The sequence below is a fragment of the Crocodylus siamensis genome, chromosome 3 (assembly GCF_052110815.1).
Source record: "Crocodylus siamensis isolate JL-2025a chromosome 3, ASM5211081v1, whole genome shotgun sequence".
Classification (NCBI taxonomy): domain Eukaryota; kingdom Metazoa; phylum Chordata; order Crocodylia; family Crocodylidae; genus Crocodylus; species Crocodylus siamensis.
Genome location: NC_143397.1, coordinates 197,385,922 through 197,408,476, shown reverse-complemented (window position 1 = coordinate 197,408,476; position 22,555 = coordinate 197,385,922). Strand labels below are relative to the sequence as shown.

At 45.8% G+C, this 22,555-nt stretch overlaps 2 protein-coding genes across 6 annotated transcripts in view; both read right to left on the bottom strand.

The window, feature by feature from the left end:
* The window catches only part of ADHFE1 (alcohol dehydrogenase iron containing 1), a 34,552-nt gene extending 17,892 nt beyond the window's left edge, over positions 1 to 16,660 (bottom strand). For 3 of the 5 annotated variants that reach the window (XR_016441445.1, XM_090040083.1, XM_090040082.1), the window contains exons 1-8: positions 16,587 to 16,660; positions 15,218 to 15,255; positions 12,223 to 12,269; positions 12,008 to 12,061; positions 9,417 to 9,571; positions 9,043 to 9,239; positions 4,536 to 4,613; positions 2,649 to 2,754 (exon numbers count right to left, since the gene is read on the bottom strand). Coding sequence is in view for 4 of the 5 variants with exons in the window: in XM_090040083.1 (XP_089896209.1) it covers positions 2,649 to 2,754; positions 4,536 to 4,613; positions 9,043 to 9,239; positions 9,417 to 9,571; positions 12,008 to 12,061; positions 12,223 to 12,269; positions 15,218 to 15,255; positions 16,587 to 16,642 (731 nt within the window). In the remaining variant the exon portion in view is untranslated. Of the gene's footprint in view, positions 1 to 2,648; positions 2,755 to 4,535; positions 4,614 to 9,042; positions 9,240 to 9,416; positions 9,572 to 12,007; positions 12,062 to 12,222; positions 12,270 to 15,217; positions 15,258 to 15,428; positions 15,599 to 16,209 lie in introns of those variants that run through there. The other 2 variants (XM_090040085.1, XM_090040086.1) reach the window with 2 other exon arrangements.
* Positions 16,661 to 18,895: 2,235 nt separating this feature from the next.
* Positions 18,896 to 20,865, bottom strand: RRS1 (regulator of ribosome synthesis 1). Its single transcript, XM_090037335.1, has one exon. The coding sequence runs from the start codon at positions 20,847 to 20,849 to the stop codon at positions 19,821 to 19,823; it is 1,029 nt and encodes a 342-aa protein (XP_089893461.1). The 5' UTR covers positions 20,850 to 20,865; the 3' UTR covers positions 18,896 to 19,820.
* Between the last annotated feature and the right edge of the window lie 1,690 nt (positions 20,866 to 22,555).

Here is a 22,555-nt window from a genome sequence, read left to right as displayed (position 1 = left end):
TTTTTGGCCAGAGTGCCAAAAAACCCACAATGTCTACCTTGGAAGGTGCCGGACTGCTAATATGCCGGAGCCTGGAGCAGCTGTTTGCAGCCTCCCAGCTGCAGCCAGCCCCTGGAGCCTGGTCTGCTTGCAGCAGGGCTTGCAGCCTCCCAGCTGCCTGCTGGGAGCAGCCTGGGCTCTGTGGCTAGCAGCAGCTGCTTAGAGCCAAGGCTGGCAGTGGTATGCCGAGCAAAACAGCTTTGTGTGCTATGCTTGGCACACATGCCAAAGGTTGCTGACCCGTTACAGAATACAGACACACTGAAGCAAGACTAAAGCTGCTGGCTTATTGAGGGTGCCAGCAGTTCACAAACTTTCAGCAAAAGCTTTCATAGTTTCATAGTTAGTAGGGTTGGAAGGGACCTGAGCAGATCATCAAGTCCGACCCCCTGCCATGGCAGGATAGAGTACTGGGGTCCAATGACCCCAGAAAGGTGATTGTCTAGCCTTGTCTTAAAGACCCCCAGGGTAGGAGCCAGCACCGCTTCGCTTGGAAGTTGGTTCCAGATCCTAGCTTTCCTGACAGTGAAGTAGCACCTCCTGATATCTAATCTGAATTTACCCTCTGCCAGCTTGTGACCGTTATTTCTAGTCACTCCGGTAGTGCTTGGGGGAATAGGGACTGCCCCAGTGCCTGCTGGTCCCCTCTGACTAGTTTGTAACAGGCCACTAGATCTCCCCTCAGCCTTCTCTTGTGGAGGCTGAACAGGTTCAGGTCCTGTATCCTCTCCTCCTAGGGCCTGCCCTGCTGCCCCCTGATCATGCGAGTGGCCCTCCTCTGGACCCTCTCTATGTTGTCCACATACTTCTTGAAGTGCAGCACCCAGAACTGGATACAGTACTCCAGCTGTGGCCTGACCAGTGCCGCATAGAGGGGGAGGATCACCTCCTTGGACCTGTTTGAGATGCATCTGTGGATGCATGACAAGGTACGGCTGGCCTTCCTGACTGCATCCCCACACTGCCGACCCATGTTCATCTTGGCATCAATGATGACTCCAAGATTCTTTTCTGCCTCTGCACTGACGAGAAGGGAGTTCCCCAGCCTGTAGGTATGGTGCTGGCTCTTCCTCCCCAGGTGCAACACCTTGCACTTGTCAGTGTTGAAACACATCCTGTTCTATCCACCCACCCCTGTAACCTGTTTATGTCTGACTGCAGCCTATTCCTTCCTTCTAGCATGCCCACATCCCCCCACATCTTAGTATCATCTGCAAATTTGAACAGGGTGCTTTTTACCCCCTTGTCCAAGTCACTGATGAGCCAAGCCTTGGGGGACGCCATTGCCCACATTCCTTCAGGTCGAAAATGACCCGTCCACTACCACCCTCTGGGTGTGGCCCTCCAGCCAGTTGGCGACCCATTTGACTGAGTAGGCGACACTACAGTCCCCTAGTTTTTTAATGAGAATGGGGTAAGAGACAGTGTCGAAGGCCTTCCGAAGGTCCAGAAAGACTACATCCACTACTACCCCTGCATCTAAGGATTTGGTGACCTGGTTGTAGAAGGCCACCAGGTTGGTCTGACAGGACCTGCCACTAATGAACCCGTGTTGGTTGCCCCTAAGCATAATCTCCCCTGCTGGCCCCTCATGGACATGTGCCAGAATAATTCTCTCAAAAAGCTGGCCTAGGATTGAGGTAAGACTAACCGGCCTATAGTTCCCCAGGTCCTCCTTCCTCCCTTTTTTGAAGAAGGGAACCACAATGGCCCTCTTCCAGTCCTCTGGCACCGCACCAGAGCATCATGAGTGCTTGTAAAGCCATGCCAGGGGTCCCGCAATGATCTCAGCTAATTCCCTCAGCAGTCTGGGGTGGAGATTGTCTGGACCAGCTGATTTAAATACATCCAGTCCCTCCAGAAGTTCCCTGCCTAGATCCTCACTGACCCTTGGCCTAGGTGCGTCTCCCCTGGGCCTGAGGGGGGTCCAGTGGGGGGGCTGATCTGGTCCCTGCTCAGAAAAATGGAGGCAAAGAAGTAGTTAAATAGGTTAGCTAGTCGTTAAATAGGTTAGCTTTGTCAATGCACTTCTCTCCTGATATAGAAAACACCTGATGTTCTAAATTTTGTGGTAGCTTTACCATGAATTCTATATATTTAAACCTTTGCAGATGGCCACAAGCAGGATAAATTGTTCTGATCATCAATATCTGTCCTTTCTATCAGATGCACCTTTCAGTTTACATAAGTGAGTAATGTTCTGGTGACATTATAGCCATGATGGTCCAGGAAAAATGCAAGAGACAAAGATTTTTGTGAGTGATAACTTTTATTGGACCAACTGTATAGCTGGGAGGCACATAGGCAGCTTGTAGCTAACAATGAATCCTTCCTCAAGATTTTGTGAGTCACCTTAGACAACTCCGTGAATCATCTCACAAATCTATGACTGAGTAAGGCACTTTGATTTATTTCAAAGGCTTAGGAGGATTGAGGGTTATGATGTATTAAAGAAACAGGAAGGACTGAAATCAATTGAAAATTGACACAAAGGAAAATTGTCTTCCTATTAAAACAGGCATTTTTTCCAACTTAAAATGCAAAACAAACCAACCAGCCAAACCAACCAACCAAACAGAAAAACCAAGCAGCCCACACAGAAAACTTACCAAAGCACATCAAAGCCAGTATTGGCCACTACTCTCTCTGGCATAGACAAAGTGTGCAGAGGATCAATCATACCCAAAGTGGGCTTAAGGGCTCTTGAAGCAATGCCTAAAGCACACATAAGAGTTTATTGTAAGAAATATTTTAAGATAGAAGAGAGAATATCTTGAATGTTTAAAATATGGAAGAAAAATTAATGGGCATCATCTGAAACTATAAAGATATGGGGAGAAGAAAGGGAGAGCATACAATGAATGTGTATCTAAATTCTACTTAGAGAAGATGACTATTTTTTCGTAAAATACTAACTGCTAGCTTGAAAGACAATCTTTCTAGAGGACTGAATTACATATATAACAACTTACATTTTTCATCTTTTAAAATTAATAATTCAAAATCAGGCTAGGTAGCTAGACAATTAAAGATGTTACTGAATAGTGGCTGGCTTTACACAGCTGTGAAATGAGATGATACTCATCTTGTCATTCTCTGGTGTTAACTCAAATATATAATAAATATATTAAATATAATAATGGCCATCTTTGACAGCAGTCTGCACAGAAAGATCAGAGATGCAAAGACTGGAGCATCTGCTCCCCCCTAGCATGATCCCTGTATTCCATCCAAGCACAGGAGAAGGAATATATCAGACAACAGACATGAACACTGACTTTGTAGTCTGAAAGGAATCAGACTTTGATAGCAATTAATTCACACGTTGATTTACCAATGGCATTAGCATATAAGCTTTTTAAAACTCCTTTATCTCTACCAGTTAATGACAGGACCTTGCCTTTATTTTTGTTTTTGTCATTTACTGTTTGTTAAGGTCATGAGTAAAACAGATGACACTGGCTCTGCACATGAAGGTACAAATCTGAGAGCATAGGATGGCTCCAACTGGAGAGTGACAGCTTTCTTATAAGTTTAATAGGGGTGCTAAGCTGCAAAAGACAGAGAACATTTCCTACTGCAGGAAGCTTAGATGAGCTGAGATTTTTTTCCTGGAGTGAATCACACTGGACATTACCTCCTCACTGCTTGAAACCTTCCCTGACCATCTTACATTCTCGAAGTGACTGTGCACTGGCTTCCAGAACATTGTTCCTCAATTTAACCTTCCACAAAAAACAGTTAAGCATTAGCAAAAGGCCAGATTTGTTCACCTGCTAAAAATAGTTTGTGTTTTCCTCATGAATGAAACTGGCCCTTTAGAAATGTTTCTAATGCATAATACTGTTTTGCTTTATATGGACCGGAACTGGGCAAATTCCAAATTACAGCTAAAAATTTCTCATGTGTCCTACTGCACCCCCAAATACTGCAGTATGTATGATATTTAAAATCAATCAGTTTTAAGAAACCACTGCAATACCTCAGGTTAGCTATGAAGCTTAATGATGGCATTTTAATCTTAATCTTTATTTTCTGAGAGTAACAAGATCAAAGAAAGACTGTGTCCATTTCTTTTACTTCATTTCGGGCATACTGTTCCAAGAAGTTAGGAAAAGGAACATTTGGACCCACTTATACAACAAAGAAATGGATCTTGAAAACAGAAAAAATAGAAGAAATAATGAACAGTTGGTTGACCCAAAATACATGTAGAAATTTCCTTTGTACATAACACGTTCCACTGTTTAGAGGCTTGAAAGATTATCCCTTCAAACTATAATCTCCTGTATTATTCAAGCATTTCATTATGTTAATATGTTTTCAAATTTCATTCAAAAGAGAAACCTTCAATCTGTTAAGATTGTCTGTAATGGTTGAATAGAGCGAAACAACAGCTGAAATTACACAGGTAATGACTTTATCTCAAGACGGGGGAATACAGTGAAAGACTGGAAAAGATTGGATTTTGTTAAGCACTGGTCAAATATTCTTACCAGTTTTTACTTTCAGTTCTTTGTAGTCAAAAATGGCAACACCAGTGGTTTCACTTCCAGTTCCAGCTGTTGTAGGAACTTCAAAGAAGGGAAAATTGTATTAATTCAACAAAAAAAATAAAGGTTCCTTACCTATACCATGGGTGTGAAGTAGATGAAATATGCAGAGGCCACTCACTCAAAGAATATAGCATTTTAAATAACTAACTTGGTATAGGACAAAAAGGGCACGTCTGCATGAGACATTTACAGTAAGTTGCCTAATTAGCTCCATAGTAAAATGTCACTGTCTACATATGTAGGATGGACTAAACTAATTAGCTCTGCTGTAAGATAGTACTTGCAAATGTAAGTACTATTATTCTACAATGGAGTTATTTACTCCACTGCAACATGTGTAGATGCTGACCCAGAAGGCTGGGACACAAGGGTACTTCAGTGCAGGAGCTGCCTGCCAGTAAGCCCTGCACAGAGGCACCCTTGTGCCCCAGGCAGCCCATCCGCAGAACACTGAGCTGCAGCCCTGAGCTGGCAGGCTGACTCCCAGGGACCCCTGCCAGACAGGGTGTTCTAATCTGACTCAATGTCCCCACATTGTAAAGAATGGGCAGAGAGCGAACACCAGCAGGAAGAAACGCTGGGTCCTTGTCATCGGAGACTCTATCCTACAAGGACTGGAAGGTCCCATCTGTCGGCCTGACCCCATGATGCAACAGGTCTGCTTCATGCCTGGGGCTCGGGTTAGAGACATCACAGAGAGGATCCTGGCCTACATCCGACCTGCAGACCAGCACGCCATGGTTGTCACTCACGTGGGGACGAACGACGTGGCCAGGGGTAACCCTGACCACATTATGAAGGATTTCAAGGCTCTGGGTGATACGCTTAAGGAGACAGGGGCACAGGTGGTATTCCCCTCTCTTCTTCCGGTGAGTAGGCGGGGACGGTGACACGAGGCCTGCATTGGCGAGGTCAACTGGTGCTTGTGCAGTTGGTGCCGCCAGGCAGGCCTTGGGTTCTTGGATAATGACCCATGCTTTCGGGCAGGGGGCTTGCTGGGGTGGGATGGGCTTCACCTCTCTCCTAAAGGCAAGCGTGTCTTCTCTTCTAGGTTGGCTGATCTTGTACTGCGAGCTTTAAACTTGCATCGCCGGGGGAGGGGGCCGCAGGAAGACGAGGAGACTCTACCCGAGCAAGACAGGTAACAAATGCTAGGAGTGCCCAGGTAAGAAACAGGGGTCCAAACAGTCTCCCAAATCGGGGGGTGGCACATGCAGCTAGGCAGGGCCTTAAATGCCTATATACCAATGCTCGCAGTATGGGGAATAAGCAGGAGGAACTTGCCCTCAGAATAGCCAGTTCAGACCCAGACATAATAGGGTTAACAGAAACTTGGTGGGATTCATCCCACGACTGGGCAGTTAGCATTAGGGGCTATAGGCTTTACAGGCGAGATAGAGAAGGAAGGAAAGGCGGGGGTGCGGCGCTCTATGTCAAGGAGCAATACATATCCTCTGCCAGCAAAATGGGGTCAGAGGAGGGGCAAGCTGAAGTGCTCTGGGTCAAGATGCAAGGGGGCCGTGGGGAGAGGGATTTAACAGTGGGGGTCTACTACAGACCCCCCAACAAAGGGGAGGAGCTGGGAATTTTCGGGCCAGCTTGCAGAGGCACTTAAGGCAAGGGATGCAGTTGTCATGGGTGACTTCAATTACCCAGACATCTGCTGGGAGGAATAGTCAGCCAGGTTGGACCGTTCCAGGAGGTTCCTGGCCGAGATACAGGACCTCCACTTAATTCAGGAGGTGCACAGTCAGATGGATTGTAGATTGGCTGAAGGGTCGCACTCAGAGGGTGGTGGCGGATGGGTCATATTCAACCTGGGGAGAAGTGGGCAGCGGAGTCCCTGAGGGCTTGGTCCTTGGGCCCGCGCTGTTCAATCTCTTTATCAGCCATTTGGACAACGGGGTGAAAAGCACCTTGTTTAAATTTGCTGATGATACCAAAATTTGGGGTAAGGTGAGCAACACTAGTAGGGAGGGAAAGACTGCAGCAGGACTTGGATAGGTTACAGGGGTGGGCTAGCAAAAACAGGATGCGCTTCAACACTGACAAGTGCAGGGTGCTGCACTTAGGCAGTAGTAACCAGTAGCACACTTATAAGATGGGAAACTCCCTTCTTGAGAGCATGGAGGCAGAAAGGGATCATTATTGACTCCAAGATGAACATGGGCTGACAATGTGACGTCACGGTTGGCAGGGCTAACCGTACCTTGTCGTGCATCCACAGGTGCATCTCTAGCAGGGCCAAGGAGGTGATCCTTCCCCTCTATGCAACACTGGTCAGGCCACAGCTGGAATACTGTGTCCAGTTCTGTGCGCCCCACTTCAGGAGGGATGTGGACAACATTGAAAGGGTCCAGAGGAGGGCCGCCCGAATGATCCGGGGACAACAGGGCAGACCCTACAGTGAGAGACTGCGGGACCTGAACCTGTTCAGCCTTCACAAGAGAAGGCTGAGGGGGGACCTGGTGACTGTCTATAAACTCACTAGGGAGGACCAGAAGGGTTTGGGAGAGACCTTGTTTCCCCTAGCGCCCCCTGGCATAACAAGGAATAATGGCCACAGGTTGTTGGAGAGTAGGTTTAGATTAGACATCCATAAGAACTACTTCACAGTTAGGGCGGCTAGGATCTGGAACCAACTTCCAAGGGAAGTGGTGCTGGCTCCTACCCTGGGGGTCTTTAAGAGGAGGCTTGATGCCTACCTAGCTGGGATCATTTCAGCCCAGTTTTTTTATCCTGCCCTGGCAGGGGGTCGGACTTGAAGATCTATAAGGTCCCTTCCGACCCTACTTCTATGATTCTACGAACGTGCTGCAGTCCTGGGCGCACATTTAGAGAGTGTGCCCAGGAGCAATAAATTCTGGCACAAATTGCACTGGAGTTTATTGCTTTGAATTAATTACATGTGTAGACATGCCCAGAATGGCATTATAACAGTTGCACAGCTGAAGCATAGTGTTCTTTCACTAACTATAGTAACTGTTATAGTCCTAACGTGCAGTATAGAATTTTTAAATGTTTATATATAATATTTGTGGGGGTTCCCAAGAACCTTGAAAGCAGTGTGAGCCCAGTTTGCCATACAGTTTTCAAAAGCAAAAGGAAGAAAAAGATGCCAAAACTCCTTTAAAATGAGTCATTAACATCTTCAGCTGCATATTGTACCAGAAGCCAGGCTGGACTCTTGACCAGAAGAAAACACACCTTAAAAAACACAACTACACAAAGAAATTCTTATCTTTTTTCTAGTATGGAAATAGGGACAATGATGATTTGGGCTTAATGGTGGCTTTACTAGTATTTGCATATGAAAACAGATTTTAAACATTATTCCTCACCATTTTTGTTACGTTATGGTGGCTTTACTAGTATTTGAATATGAGAACAGATTTTAAACATTATTCCTCACCATTTTTGTTACGTTATACTGTGACTAAGTTGTACATGGTTTTTATCAGTCTGGAAAAATACATGGGTCTGTTTTAATTGAAGATAATGAATCTCCATGAACAGGGAAGTGTGTCAATTATTAAGGTTCTAATTAAAAGGCCATTAAAGTAAATAATTTTCCCATCACTTCAATGAACTTTGGATGAAACCCTATAATTGATACGTAATAGATATGATGATCAATGCTAAGTTAACTAGTTAGTTATATATTAATGTGTTTCTGGGAGGCAGAGAACAGCTGCCATGGAAATAAGCAGGTCAAATCTTCAGTCTTTTACAGGTGGGTGGAACATTCTGCATATGGTAAAGGTTAGGTCAGTGCTAAAGAACTATACCCTTAAAATACACACTGATCAAAGAAACAGAACCCCCATCCAGTTACATAACAAATGTAATATATTTCTTATAGCATAAGGGTTATATATAGTTAGTACTGGGATGTGCAGATCAGAATATTTTATATTTATATTCACAATGGACTGGGGCATGATAGTAGAACTGTTAAGACGTCTTGCTGCAGCTCCAGAGGCTCCTGTTCCAGGCCTGTGCTGAAGGTGGCACCCCAGCTGAACTAAGCACCTGGCTATCTGGGCTTAGGAGTCAAAGGCAGAAGGACATGACCCTAGTGACATCACAGTGTGTGCTGCTGGCTACAAAAACTGGTGTGCCTTAACAATTCTAGCCCAATGGGCCAGTCAGCTCAGGCTGACCTTTGATTCTGAAAGCAGTGTACTTGTAGGGCATGTGGAAGAACTGGTTAGTAGATCTAGGTTGAATGGATCAAGAGAAGCAACCATGTGATTATTCTTTGTGAGCAGATGACAAAGGTGAAGTGAAAAAGCTGGTGCAAACTGCATGATCCTATGCTCTTTAAGTCTTGGCAAAAGGTAGAACCAAAAGGAGGTGAAAATGGTTGAATGTAAATGACCCAAATATAAACAACTTACACAGAACCTTGAAAGTACAAAAAAAAATTACTGTTTTGTTTCTTTACCTGCAATGAGTGGCTTAAGGGGCACTGTAACAGCCTTCCCTTTTCCAATGGGAGCATTGACATAATCCAGGAACTCTGATTCAGGGCTGGATGCATACAGGTTGGCTGCTTTACAAGTGTCTATTACAGAACCGCCACCGACAGCAATGTAAGCATCAAACCCTTCCTTCTTAGCAAATGAGATAGCATCTATGAAACTTGGAAGAAAAAGAAAATCAGAAGAAGAGCACCAGGCTTCCAAACTTAACTGTTAATACCAATATATATGCCGTTAGTACAGAAGCATGTAGAAAACAAAATTATGAGAGCCATGAGAACTGAAACAGGTATTTTAGAAAGCATGCATTTTCCAAATTTTATGAAAGAAATGATACCTCTGATCAGTCGGCTCCACCCTGACATTATCGTACATTTGAAAGTTTATACCATTTTTTGCAAGGGAATTCAATACCATTTTTACTGGGAGGAGCTTGCAAAGATTCTTATCTGTCATCACACAGACTTTTCTAGCACCCATATTCTGCAGGTCCTACAATGGAAATAAAAGAAACAAACAAAACCCCCTGTATGAAACCTAAACTAGATTATTTAAACCTCAATCTAATTATATTAAACAGTTTTGTATAAAACATTGAGCTATGGTAAAATTTCAAAATCATAGTTAAAGAAAACATTTCTAGCATACATGTAAGGTCATAGAAAAAAGATGTAGTTCAGAACATAGATGAATCTTAGAGCTGAGGAGCAATATAAAACACTGAAAATATATTATTAACGGTCCCTATGAATGAACAGCCAGCAAGCCAAAACCATCTAGGATTATTAAGATTACAGAAAAAGATATGGTTTAGATTTCATTCAGTATTTCCCAATTAAATATATTTACACTATCAAGATGATCTAAAAAAGCTATACCAGGAAACTGATCTATCCCAGGAGTTTGCAGTATATCTATTAATGCAATATCAAAGGCCCAGATTAAAAAAGATAATTATGTGCCCAACTTAAAACACTAATTATTTTTACATAATCTGAGAGGGAAGAGGACCAGATGTATTTAGGGAATGAATCCAGGTCTCACAAGCAGCATATTTATTTATACCAATGAAAAAGTATGATAACACAATACCGAGCTATGTGGAACTTCCTAGTGTAAGGCACTCTTGTAAGAGGCCAAGTTATAGTTATTTTGAGGACTAAACTTTGAGGATGCAGACAGACATAGCAACTGAAATGTTTCCACCTTTTCAAAAAAGAATCTTTCAGCCATGGGATGCTAGAGAAGGCAGAAGCAACCTATAGCTCCCTTTGTCCATTCCTGCCTTACCTCACAAAGATGGGAAATAAATGGGAGGGGAGAGCAGAGACCCCAGAATAGAGAAATAAGCAGGGGCAGGAGCTCCACAGCCCTGCAACCAAGTGCTCCCAGTCTCAGCAGGGATTAGGTATGGAGTGTCAGGGTCCCAGTTCCTGGGCTGGGGAACCTCTTCTCCTGCTCCTTCCCTTAACTTTGCTTTGGGTTCTCTACTCTTACCTCCAGTCCACCTCCCATCCCCATGAAGGGAGGGGAGAGTGGAGATGAGGAATACCTCATTTAAAGAGGTACTCTTTTGAAGCACTTCAGCTGTTTTTGGAACGTTTCAAAGGGCTTGCATGTTTGGAAAGCTGGCCCTTTGAACTGTTTCAGCTGCTGGCCCAATTAAAAATACGCCCCAATAAAAATCATCGCCTTGCCTATTTCCTGGACCATCATGTTTACAACATCACTCGTCACTACCTTCAATTGTGCATCTTACCCCATGTGTCCTTACATCTGCAAAAGTAAAATCTGAAGAATTTAATGCCACATGAATACAGATTGCTGCAAAAATATATAAAAAATGTAAAATACTTATAATGATGTGACTGAAAAGAATATGAAAATAAAATACCACTTCAGACTTCACTGCAGTAATTATCACAATATTATTAACTATCTACATAAAACTGATCAAATTCAGTTCTTGCTAGCATTGGCCGATAAGAACACTTTTAACTGTTCATCCTTAAACAATACCTTAATTTAAGCCATTAATGTGTAAGAGCAAAGAGATAAAAACTGCAGACTCATCCTATATGGCTGATAGCAATGGAAAAAAGCCACACTTCAGTGGTGTAGGTGAGGGTTCAAAGTGAGGTAGGCAGTAAGGACTAATAACCACTAAGTTAATGGAATGTTTCCTATTCATTTCAATAAACATTAGACAAGTCTTAATAACGCAGATCACACGTTTTGAGATACAAATTTAAAACTTTGTTTCTGGCAGGCAACAGAGGTGTTGGCCCATTATATTTAAGTTGGGTTAGATAAGAGTTCTTTTCTTTCTCCATCTGTCCACCTTCTCTATATAGGTTGCAGTTTGAGGGAGGGTTAGGAGTTTCTTTCACTGTGTATGTACAATACTTAGTACAATGGAACATGGAACCTTTGAACCAACTGTAAATTCAAATAGGTTAGAACAGCTTTAAGTGGGGGAAAACACCACTTGTATTTTTCTTGATGTCTGAAAAGACAAGAAATCTCCACAGAGTTTCTAAGTATTGTTTTTAAAATATTACAAATGTACAAATATTTACAAATGTCTTACTAGGACTGAAGACTGAGTGTTTTCAGCCAAAAAGGGAATTTTGACCATTAAGAACAATAGATTATTTTGGTTTAAAATGAAAGTTACAATACTACTATCTAGGCACCACATTAAGCCAAATAATAATAAAACCATCATCCCCGGATTTTCATTAGACATTTGTATATACTTAGCTCATACATTCTAATTATTCATAGTATAAAAAATGGTATAGTTTCAACTTCATTCATAGGCTATATAGCCTGATGTCTTATAAAATGGATATTCGCTGGTAACTATCAGTATTTTTCTGGAATGTAACATTTCACAGATTAAAGATATATAACATAAAAGCTTACCATGCCGATTTCTTTAGTAACTCCTTCTCCGTATCTGATGTTTGAAATAGCCATCTACAAAAATATTTAAAGAACAATTTTTTTTGAAAATGAAGAAATTGCATTAAGTTCCCAGTAGGTGTGATTCTTATTATTTAATAATTGACATCTTTTTATAAATGCCATGTTTAAAAACATCACATTTGTAATCATAATGTACTTATTTATTAATGTACCTCAAATGCATAATCTGTAGTAGTCTCCAAAACAGCATGTTCAGGAACTGGAATGGAAATTAAATAGTAAAATTAATAGAAAATGTGTTGATCAAAACAAATCTGGGTTATATTTTTAAGCAACTGCAGTTAAGTGCCTTCTTTGCTTTAAAATGTATGGTAATTTATAACATGCTTATAGATTGCTCCCTGTTTGTCATTTTGGCTGGGGTTTACTTGTTTTGGACCTACTTATGTTACCCTTCATCATATCAAACATCATTTCTTCATAGCAATATTCCCAGTTTCATTTGCTAGTTTAAACTAACTAGATAGTTTGATATATCATAAAACTTAAATTTAAAAAGTTTTAAAAGGTAAATTCTATCTTCCATGAGCTGAATAAGTGACCAATAATTTGCATATATTTATAGTTAAAGTATCTGTTAAGTCGGAAAAGATTCAACAGACTCATTTTAGGACTACCTAGAAGTATATGCACAATATTTAAGGTTACCAATAAAGATAATACGTAGATGTAGATACACAACTTTCAGGACAGCCCTCATGACACATATGTAACATTTCACACAGACATACACGGATAAAAGGTACCCTTTGTTCATAAGAGAATGATTAAAAGTGGCTATTAGGCTTTCCTAAGTCCCTTGCTTTGCACGAGGCCTGAAGTTCTAATTATTCAGTTATCTTACTTTTCCTTTGCCCAATCCTTCTTGTACACGCTATGGAAAAGCTTTTCATGTTGACAGATTTGTCAGAAAATGTAACCAACTGTCTTAGAAAGGTCAAAAAAGATTTACTGCCCTCCCTGCTCCTGGTGAAAGATCACGTCCAGCCTTCTGTCTGGTGTACTCATTGATAATCTGGATCCAGACCCAATAGGGGAAGCCATAATGAGCATACAGGCCCTTTGGGGAGCACTGACCTACAACAGTGACACACAAATGCATTAGGATCCTTTATGTGCTCTCTATTCAGACTCAGGGCTGCTGCTGTTTTCTCTTTTATTTCCATCCCTTGCCAGGCTCTATGTGATTGACCTCTGCTAGTGTTTGAGTCTGCTACAGTTTGAGTAATTAATTTGACTGTCTGAAGATGTGTCCAGACCACTTATCTTGCTTCTTTTTCATGGTATAATAGATGCCCTGCTGTTGTATTCTTCAAGCAAGCTTAACCTTCATTAAGAATGTTATTGTACTTAAAATTGTATTGTTTCCTCTAAATGCTGTTGTGAAACATTGGCTGTTTTCAAACAGAAGTCGCTATGAATTTAGTCCAGCCTTATATATAAATTGTATCAATTCCCTTTATATATTGGTCCCTGCTTGGTCTTTTGTAAATCAATTTTTGGTTAGAATTTGCTCATTTTGAACCTACTTATGTAACCCTTTATCATATCAAACATAATGTCCCATAGAATAGTCACAGTTTCCTTTTCTAGTTTAAAGTAAGTAGTTAGCTTGATGTCATAATGTTTACATTGTTTAAAAAGTTTTAAAAAATATATCTTGGATGAGCTGAATAAGTGACCAATAATTTGCATGTATGTATAGTTAAAATATCCACTGAGTCTGGAAAGATTGCATGAATCTTAATAATTGTATGACTGTCCAGAAATATTTGCACAATACTTATAATTTTGCTGCTTTATAGTCTCAGTTTCTGTCATAGAGCATGCTTATGGGATTCCTAGATTATATAAATTTTTCCTCTGTAGAGAGCCTGTTTTGAATGAACTCACAAGGGTTCCCAAATGTAGCTCTGCCATTGCCTTGCTGGGTGATCTTGGGGGAAAAACTGAGTCTGTAAGACAGTGACGATACTTACACAACATTATAGAGCACTCTGAGGTCTAGGAATTAAATTCAGCCTTTCCACGATTTTTAATCGATGCATGACTAATGAAAGTAGTGTAGTCCCCACAGTCCTGCCATCAAGGAACCTTCCATAAGTACCTCCATAATATCATTCTGCCCTAGTGAATCCAATCGCAGTATCAGGCTGCATCCAGATGAGCGTGGATGTTTCTTTCCCTGGGGCAAGTAGCAGTGGCACACCTCATGCTGCTGCTACTTGTTCCCAGGGAATATGTAGCTGGTTACTCTGGGTTGCAAAGGGGAGGCTGGGACCAGCAACTGTGCTGGGTCCAGCAGCCTTACATAAGGTTCTGGGGCCTTCCTGGGGCTGCAGCCACATCAGGAAGCCTGGTCAGGAGCTGGAGCGTGGTTCCGTCCCGCCAGAGTCTGGTTTTGGGTGATGCACACTCCTGCCACATGTGCTGCCTTGGTTTTTTTTGGTGTGGGATCTCCTGGGGTCAACCTGCCCCTCCCTACCATGCTGCAAGGTAGCAGTGCAGGGGGTGCCTGCATGTGCAGCGTGTGGTGCTGCTGATGGGTGTGTGCTTATCTGGACATGGCCTCAAAGTCCAAAAAAACATGTAATTCCAGATTTTCATGAGTAACGAGTAAACTTGAATGGTTCCATTTTGGGGCACCCAATATAACATACTCTCATGATTCTGATTGTCAGACGGCATGGTCACGGATCCCTGCAAATTGAAGCCCTTTAAACATGTCTCAGGTCAGGCACTCACACTTGGGCCATTTGTAATCGCCAGTAGGACAGTTTGGACAATAATTATCTCTATTCACAAGACAAATGTCTGACATCCTGTAAGCATAGCTACGGTATTGAATAAAAAAAAAATATACAGGGTACATTAAGATGTCTTTAACTTTTGACATACATTTCACTTCTACTTACATCTATAATGTTAAATATGACCTTTTATGCACAGCAAGGGGGAAAAAAAATCACTATTTTGTTCATTAAAGTTGTTTCTCCTCTATTGTAAACATTATACACATCTTCTAAATAAGTTATATTTATCACTACTTTGCTCTAACTTTGTTGTACTTTTTATTAAATGCATATGTAGAGTTTGAAGATGTGAGCATGAGGAATAATTTAAGACACAAAGTTAACACATTCTTACCTTGGGAGTATGTGTGGGAATGAGATGGACACCAGCATCTAATTAAAATGAAAATACAAATGTTTATCTAAAGATGAAACAGGAAAGCTAGAGATTTTACAAGCCTGAGCCTAATTAATTTAGCATGCTCTGTCTTCCAACATTTATCAGAGATTGCCATCTAGTGTTCAATATAGGTAATACTTTTTTTTTCTATTATTCAAATACTTACTTGTTAATCCCTGCTCTAGATGTCTTTAAGTGTGATCCAGGTCTTACATGGTTGCAGTTTAAATTATGGACTCAAATAATCAATTGCTTAGCATAAATTATACAGAGTGAATAGGTGCCTCCAGTAACACTAAATGAAGGATGTCTGTAAAATGGCATGCATAAACTGTTGCATCTCATGCAAAACTAAGGAAGCGATACTCCCACTGTACTCTGCATTGGTGAGACCGCAGCTGGAGTACTGCGTCCAGTTCTGGGTGCTGCACTTCAACAAGGACGTGGAAACACTTAAGAGGGTCCAGAGAAGAGCCACCTGAATGATCAGGGACTTGCAAGACAAGCCATACCAGGAGAGGCTGAGGGACTTGGGCCCTTCAGCCTACAGAAGAGGAGGCTGAGAGGGGACTGCTGAGAAGGCTGATGTAGCTTACTGCTCCATGAAGGGAGTTCATCAAGAACTCGGTGAACAGTTGTTCACCAGGACACCACGGGGAAGACCAGGAGCAATGGGTACAAACTCCTGGAAGGCCGCTTCAGGCTTAATTTCAGGAAAAACTCCTTCACAGTTGGGGTGTCCAGACTGTGGAATAAGCTCCCTCCAGAGGCGGTGCAGTCACTTGCCCTGGAAACCTTCAGGAGCCTGGACAGGCACCTTGCCGGGGTCACTTGATCCCAGCTGTCTTTTCCTGCCTAGTGCAGGGGGACCGGACCCGGTGATCTAGAAGGTCCCTCCCGGCCCCTAGCGATCTACGAATCTATGAAAATGGATATACTACTTTCCTCTTTCACACGGCTCTGGCAGAAGTGAATTGAGGTATATGAGGTGCTCGGATGAGGCAGGCAGCAGAGCAGATCCGTGCTGGAGAAGTCTCAGTGCACGGGGCGGGGCAGCCTCCTTGCGTTTTCACACACACGGAGCAGCACGGGGGCGGCCAAACACGGCACCATGTGAACGCGGTTTGAGGAGGCATCTGTCAACAGGCAGCTCCCCCCTCTCTGCCCAGTCAGGCAACACGGGCAGGGAGGCTGCGCACACTGCAGAGGGGCGGCGGCGGAACGGGGCCTAGGGCGGCTGCCCTGCCTCCCGCCCAGGCCCCCGCGCGCGGCACCGGGCAGCGGCCTGGCTTTCCCCGGCCCGGCCCGCGGGGCAAAGACTCACGCGGCCCGCTGCAAGCGCCTCAGCAAGTGCGCCACACGCTCCTGCCCACCCGCCATCGCGGCGCCTGCCCTGGGGCTGCCGGGAAGGCGGGGGAGGCGCTGCCAGCCGCTCGGCTCGGCCTGGCGCCGGGGGGGGGAGGGAGGGCGCCCGGTCGTGCAGCTCTCGCCCGCAGAGCAGAGCCTGGTAGAGGGGCTTAGAAAACAGCCCGCTGGAGAACATGCAGCATCTTGGATGCGGGAAGGACGCAGGATGACACGTGCGAGGGACCAGAGGAAAAAGCCGCACTGGAGGATGAGGGAGATGTGGTAGCAATGCTGTGAGAGCTGCATTCACCAGGGCCAGGGCACCCCAGAAATTGTGCGAGGCAGGGGTCTCTCCCTGCTAGCTTTTATGGGACCAACTTTTATGGAGTTGGGATCACGTGAGACAAGCTTTGGGAGGCAAGACTTGATCCTAGTGACATAGGTGGTGTCATAAAAATATCTCACCCACAGAAAGTTCAGCCTCTCGTCTATTAAGTCAGATCAAATGAAGGGCTCCAAGCTCGTTTCGATTAGATTTAAGCTCAAGATCTGTGATGTAACTCTCACTGTTGCTCTCAAGCAGAAAGAAAAGAAAAAAAAAAGGGGGGTGGGAGTGAGAGGCTGATGGACTTTCTGAAAAGTATGAGGAAGGCTGGTGAAGTGGATTTAGGGATGATTGTTGTCTAGGACTCCTCCCCTTAGGAAAGGAGGACTGGGATCAGAAACTGAGATGCTAAAATATAACTTTAGAGTAAGAGCACTGTCAGGGAAATTTTCCATTTTTGGTTGGAAGTGTCATAGTTACCTAAGTAGGATGAGTCCTTTAAGAACAAGATACAACTTTGCACTAGTGCCACTTGCATGCTGTGAAAACTGAGTCACTAGCTTAGGTGCATCAAGGGTATGGCCTGCAGCCAGGTCCAGGAAGCCCTATCATACAGTGCACAGGCCATAGCCTAGATGGTACACAACATCCATCTGGTGTGGGCAGGGCAGGGGCTGCAGCTGTCAGGACAATGTACAGGGCCAGACTGAGGTGCACACCCATGCCAGATGGACTCTGCCTGCTGGATCTGGCACAAAGAGCCCAGTTCAGCTCTGCGCCCATCATCTGGTCCATGGGGTGAGTTTGACATCCTTGCTCAGAACGACTGAAATAAAGGGATGGGAAGTGGTAGGTTTCCCTATCTTTGTAATGCATCCTTGCTGTTGAGGATTGGAGGTTCTTTCCCCACTCCAGCAGAGTAGTCTCCTGAAACTCTTTTTGGCTGAAGACATATACAATGATGGAGCCATAGAAAATAGTAAGAGATGCTTACAACAGGAAAACAAAACACTCTAGTGCTTTTCAGTCACTGATCAGACATTTCTGCATAACCAGTATGAGCTCTGGGAGGGCAGCAGCAGCAAACAACTGCCTGGTATGCTCCTGCTGCAGCACAGCCCTAACAGGTGAGGCCAGAGCTGGTACAGGGCCCAGACTGGCAACAGGGGAGGGTTACAAGCTGGTGCTGAGTGCAGGGACAAGCAGCCCCTCCCCTGCCCCATGGTTGGTGCCCTGTGCTGCAGCCACTCACAGCTTATGTGAGGCTGCCTGTGCCTGCTTAGGACAGCCCCACATGGGCTGCAAGCAGCTGCAGCAGGGAATGTGGGCCACAGGGCAGGGCCTTTCTTCCCCCATGCCAAGCACCAGCTTGTTCCCTGCCAGCAAGCGCGGGGTCAGGGCTATGTACTACCCCCTGCCTGTATGACAGGGCTGAGCAGGGCACTGGAAGTGAGAGAGTATGAGAGTCAGCAGGAGCATGGGGCCCACACTGACGTTCCAGGGCCTGTGCTGGCAGGGTCCAGAGCAGGGCAGCAGTACAGGGTCCTGGCCGGCAGGTGCTTTATGGAGCCAGGCCAGCTCCCCCCTCTCCCTGTTGGTGCAGCCCAGCCCGGCTCTAACATGGTGACCAGGAGGCAGGGCAACTGTCAAGGGGTGGGGCTACCCCTGTGGCCCTTGACAGCTTGCCAAAACTGGGTAAGCAGCCCTCCACCCAAATTAACTGCCCAGCCCTGCTCTAGTACCAGTCATCTGCCCTTCTAACAGCAACTTCTGACTGTTCCAAGTTGCTGTTTTATCTACCCCACCTTAAATGTTAATTGTGCCACATTTTCAGTTAGATAATAGCAGTTAGTATTCAGTACTAATGTTCTGAGACATGTTAACTCTCCCCAATGCATGTTGTCAATTCATCTAAATAAGTCAGAACTTTACTCACCTCATTTAAAAAAAAACAAACCCCAAACCACAAAATCTTCATTTATTGCAACATCCTTCTCACATTAGGGAGCAATTCTAGAAAGTGATTCCTCGCAACCTTTGTTCTACATTTCAGCAGCACAGAAAGGAACTGCATACACACAGCAAACTTTTTCTCGTTCAGACCCATCTCTGCTCTTCTAGGCCATTAGAAAAAGACACTCTGGACCTGCAGTATTTTTATGGCTCTTACAATTTTAATAGAGGGCAGAACACAAAATAAACCAAACCCATCTGGGATAGCTGGAAGAAAAGATGAAGGTGTAACAGAATTGGAGGAACACATTTAGGCTGCTTAGCAAAAAAGTAAGCTTGGAAACAGCTGTTGACTTTCAATGGCTCATTTAACAAATGGAACAAAAAACCCCATTCAGGAGGCAGATATGCCCAACACACACCCCTTAATATGAAAAGAGAACATCAGGTATCCCCTTCAGATCTCCCCTTCAAAACAGCAAACAAAAAAAATCAGATGTGATCATTCCTGTTTCTCCCGACACCAAATGTATGCCCACATGCTACTCTGTTTCCCTACAACAGGAATAGGAGGCTAGGAAGCTGCCAACAGCAGTGGGAAAGCAGCAAACCGTGTTTAAAGGAGTCTTCTGAAAGAAGTCTTTTGCAAATCCCTCTTTAAGTCCTTCCATAACACAGTCTCAGGAACCCTTTCAAAGGCAAATGCCCATGTCTGTGGTGTTGTCTGTAACCAGTCAGTCCTGCCAAAGCATCTCCAGCCTCTGAGAGCAGCCACAAGAGAGGTGAGAATGGGAGGGCTGTCATATAAACGGGGAGCAAGTCTTTCTGGCTCAGTCCTGTGCCTCCTGTCTCTTGCAGGGGACCCCAACTCCACTCTGGGGTGGAAGAGAGTGCCCTCCCCCAGACAATGGGCGGGGGGGGGGAAAGCCATCCTCAGTGCTTCCTCCTCTTGCCCCCAGCCGGGCGCTGCTGCTTCTGCTGCCCCCGGCGGCGCTGCTGTGGGGTGCCCCGCCCTCGTGCCCGTTTTCCACGCTCGCTGCGCTTGCGGCCCTTGGCGCGACCCGTTGACGCTGCCTCGGCGTCCTCCTGGCGCAGCTGCTTGTTGGTGGCGCGCGCCACGTCCAGTGGCGGTGGCTTGGCCAGCGTGCGCACCAGCTCCAGCTGCCGCCCACGCTCGGCTGCCAGGTCCCCCAGCAGCGGTGCAAAGCGCCGCTTCTTACCACCGCCAGCACTGCGGGGTGGGGGCAGAGGTGACTCCCGGGGCAGGCGTGGCTGGAAGCGGCCGAGTGAGGCGGTGGAGGCGCGGGCCAGGGAGGCAGCACGGCCCAGCTCCTGGCAGTCCTGGTGGCCCGTGGGGTAGAAGCTGCTGGCACGCGCCAGGTTGCGCAGGCGGTTGAGCTCGTTGCGCGCCACGCGCTCGCGCTTCTCCCGCCGCTGCCGGCCCAGCTGGTCCTCGAGCGGGTCGGCCCCGGGGGGCACCTCGGCCAGCCAGGCCCGCGCCGGGTCGCCGCCCGCCCGCCCGTAGCCCCAGCGCCGCCGCCAGCCACCGGCCGCCGCGTCCCACACGAGCGAGGGCCGCTTGCGCCGCCGGATGCCCTTGAGCTGCGCGAAGCGCTCCCAGCGCGTGGGCGGCCGCGGGCGCGGCGGCGGCTTCTCGCGGGGCAGACGGGTGGCGGGAGGCGGCAGCTCGGCCAGCAGCGGCCCCGCCGCTTCACCCTCAGGCCGCCGCGCTGGCAGCGCCCACAGCTCGGCTGCCAGCAGCTGCGCGTTGTCCCGCGCCAGCGCCCGCAGCGCGGGCTCCCGCTGGGCGGCGGCGGCGCGGGGTGGCGGGTTGGCGTCCCGCGCCAGCAGGTTACCCAGGTCGAAGTCCAACTCCAGCTCCTTGTGCACCACCACGCTCCGCGCCGGCAGAGCCGCGGGTTCCGCGCCCGCCAGCAGCTCCTCCGCGCGAGGGGCCGCCATAGCTCCACGTGCTAGCGGCCGGGAAGGGGCCACTTCCGGGTCAAGGCACCGGATGAGTGTAGGCAGCGGGGGACTGCATTTCCCAGAATACTCCGCGCGGAGGCCGGCGGCGGGGGTGCGGGTGGCGTGTTGCATGCTGGGGTTCGAGTTCCTTTCTCTTCCCTTGGTACTACGGCACCCTTGCAGCAGTGCCCTCGTCTTCTCCCCAGCGTTGGGCGCCAGGCCCTGCGTAGCAGAAGCACCCCAGTGTTACCAGGCGTACGCTAATGATCGTTTTTGTACAATCATTTCAGCCCTTGTGCAAGGTACAATCAGTAAAGTGTTCAAAATGTAGGACGATTATTGAGACAACTAAGTGATGCAGCATATGCACCAAGTCATGCTCAGGAAGTCTTAGCTGAGTCGGGGTTGCTGTCAACACTGTCTTCTGACTGCTTCCCTTGAAATAAAGAAAAGTTTCAACTTTGATGATCCAGGTCTCACTCACTCACTGCAGTTTAACAGTGAGCAATAGAAAGTAAAGAAGAAGAGTTATTTGCATACTTATTTCATTATTTTTCTGTGTATGACAGTTTTTCAGCAAATACAATCATTTTGAGCTCCCAATATGATAATTTCATATTTTAACACCTGGCAACACTGAGGAACCTGCTGTTGTGGCCCTGTTGCCTGAGGGCCCCCTGCCCACAGCCCTTTAGTTCAGATTGTTTTTCTCACCAAGCAGGTAAGGCTGTTGAGGCTGGGACAGCTCTGGCTTGTCCCTCTGGCCCATCTCAGGGTCCTGTTCCTGCACCAGTGAGCAGGGGGTGGGACAGCAGAGCCTGTGCACTGCCACTTCCGCTGCCACTGCAATGCGTGGTGGTGGTGGGGGGAGGTTACTATGCTACCTTTGTAATCCTGTAGTCCCAGGGAAGCTACAGAAAAAATAGGAGCTGGGCAGGAAAAATTATGCCACTTGTAAAGGCGGGGAAGGAAAAGGAGAGACATCCTGGCCTAGGGCTTTCCATACCCTGAAGAAAGATCTGCAACTTCCATGGATGGGTTTGTGGCTGTAGGATCAGACTCTTAAATCATCTCAAGACCCATCAACAAGCCGTGGTAGAAATCATCCACAAACTGAGAGACTTCTGTGGTCCATGAAAAAGTCCAAAATAACCCCCTTCCCCTTCCACTTTTCCCTTCTCCTCCATCCCTTCTTCTTCCCCCCACCCTGTGAAGATTAAGACTTCAATTAAAAGAGGTGATACATGTTAGGAGACATGTCAGTGAATTCTACTGGGAAAATACACAGACTGTTCTTGTAGTTACCTCCCTCCCCCATGATATCAAGAGATGTCTAATGCCATTCAAAAGCAACATGGTTAAAACTGATAAGAAGGAAATATTTTTGTAACACAGCATGTAATTTAAGTTGTAGAACTCATCACCACAGAGCTTGGCAGCTTAGACCTGGTATATGTGATGGGGATGACTATGTGGGCACCAGGCTGCCAGTATGATTAAATGTACTGGCCTTTCATGATGTTTTGAGAAAGGGAGGAGATCATTCTCATTTCACAGAGGAAAAGATTCTATGTCTAATGCCACATCTATAATGCTTATGTTGTTCTTAGGCAATTTATTTTCCTGCTTATAAATCAAACAGTGGCTCTCAAGTTCTAAGATGCAGTGTCTCACATCTCCTGTGTAAAACTATTTGGCATAAT

Bases quoted from the DNA above. Each gene is read 5' to 3' on its own strand.
- RRS1 (XM_090037335.1), bottom strand. From the start codon at position 20,849: ATGGCGGCCCCTCGCGCGGAGGAGCTGCTGGCGGGCGCGGAACCCGCG.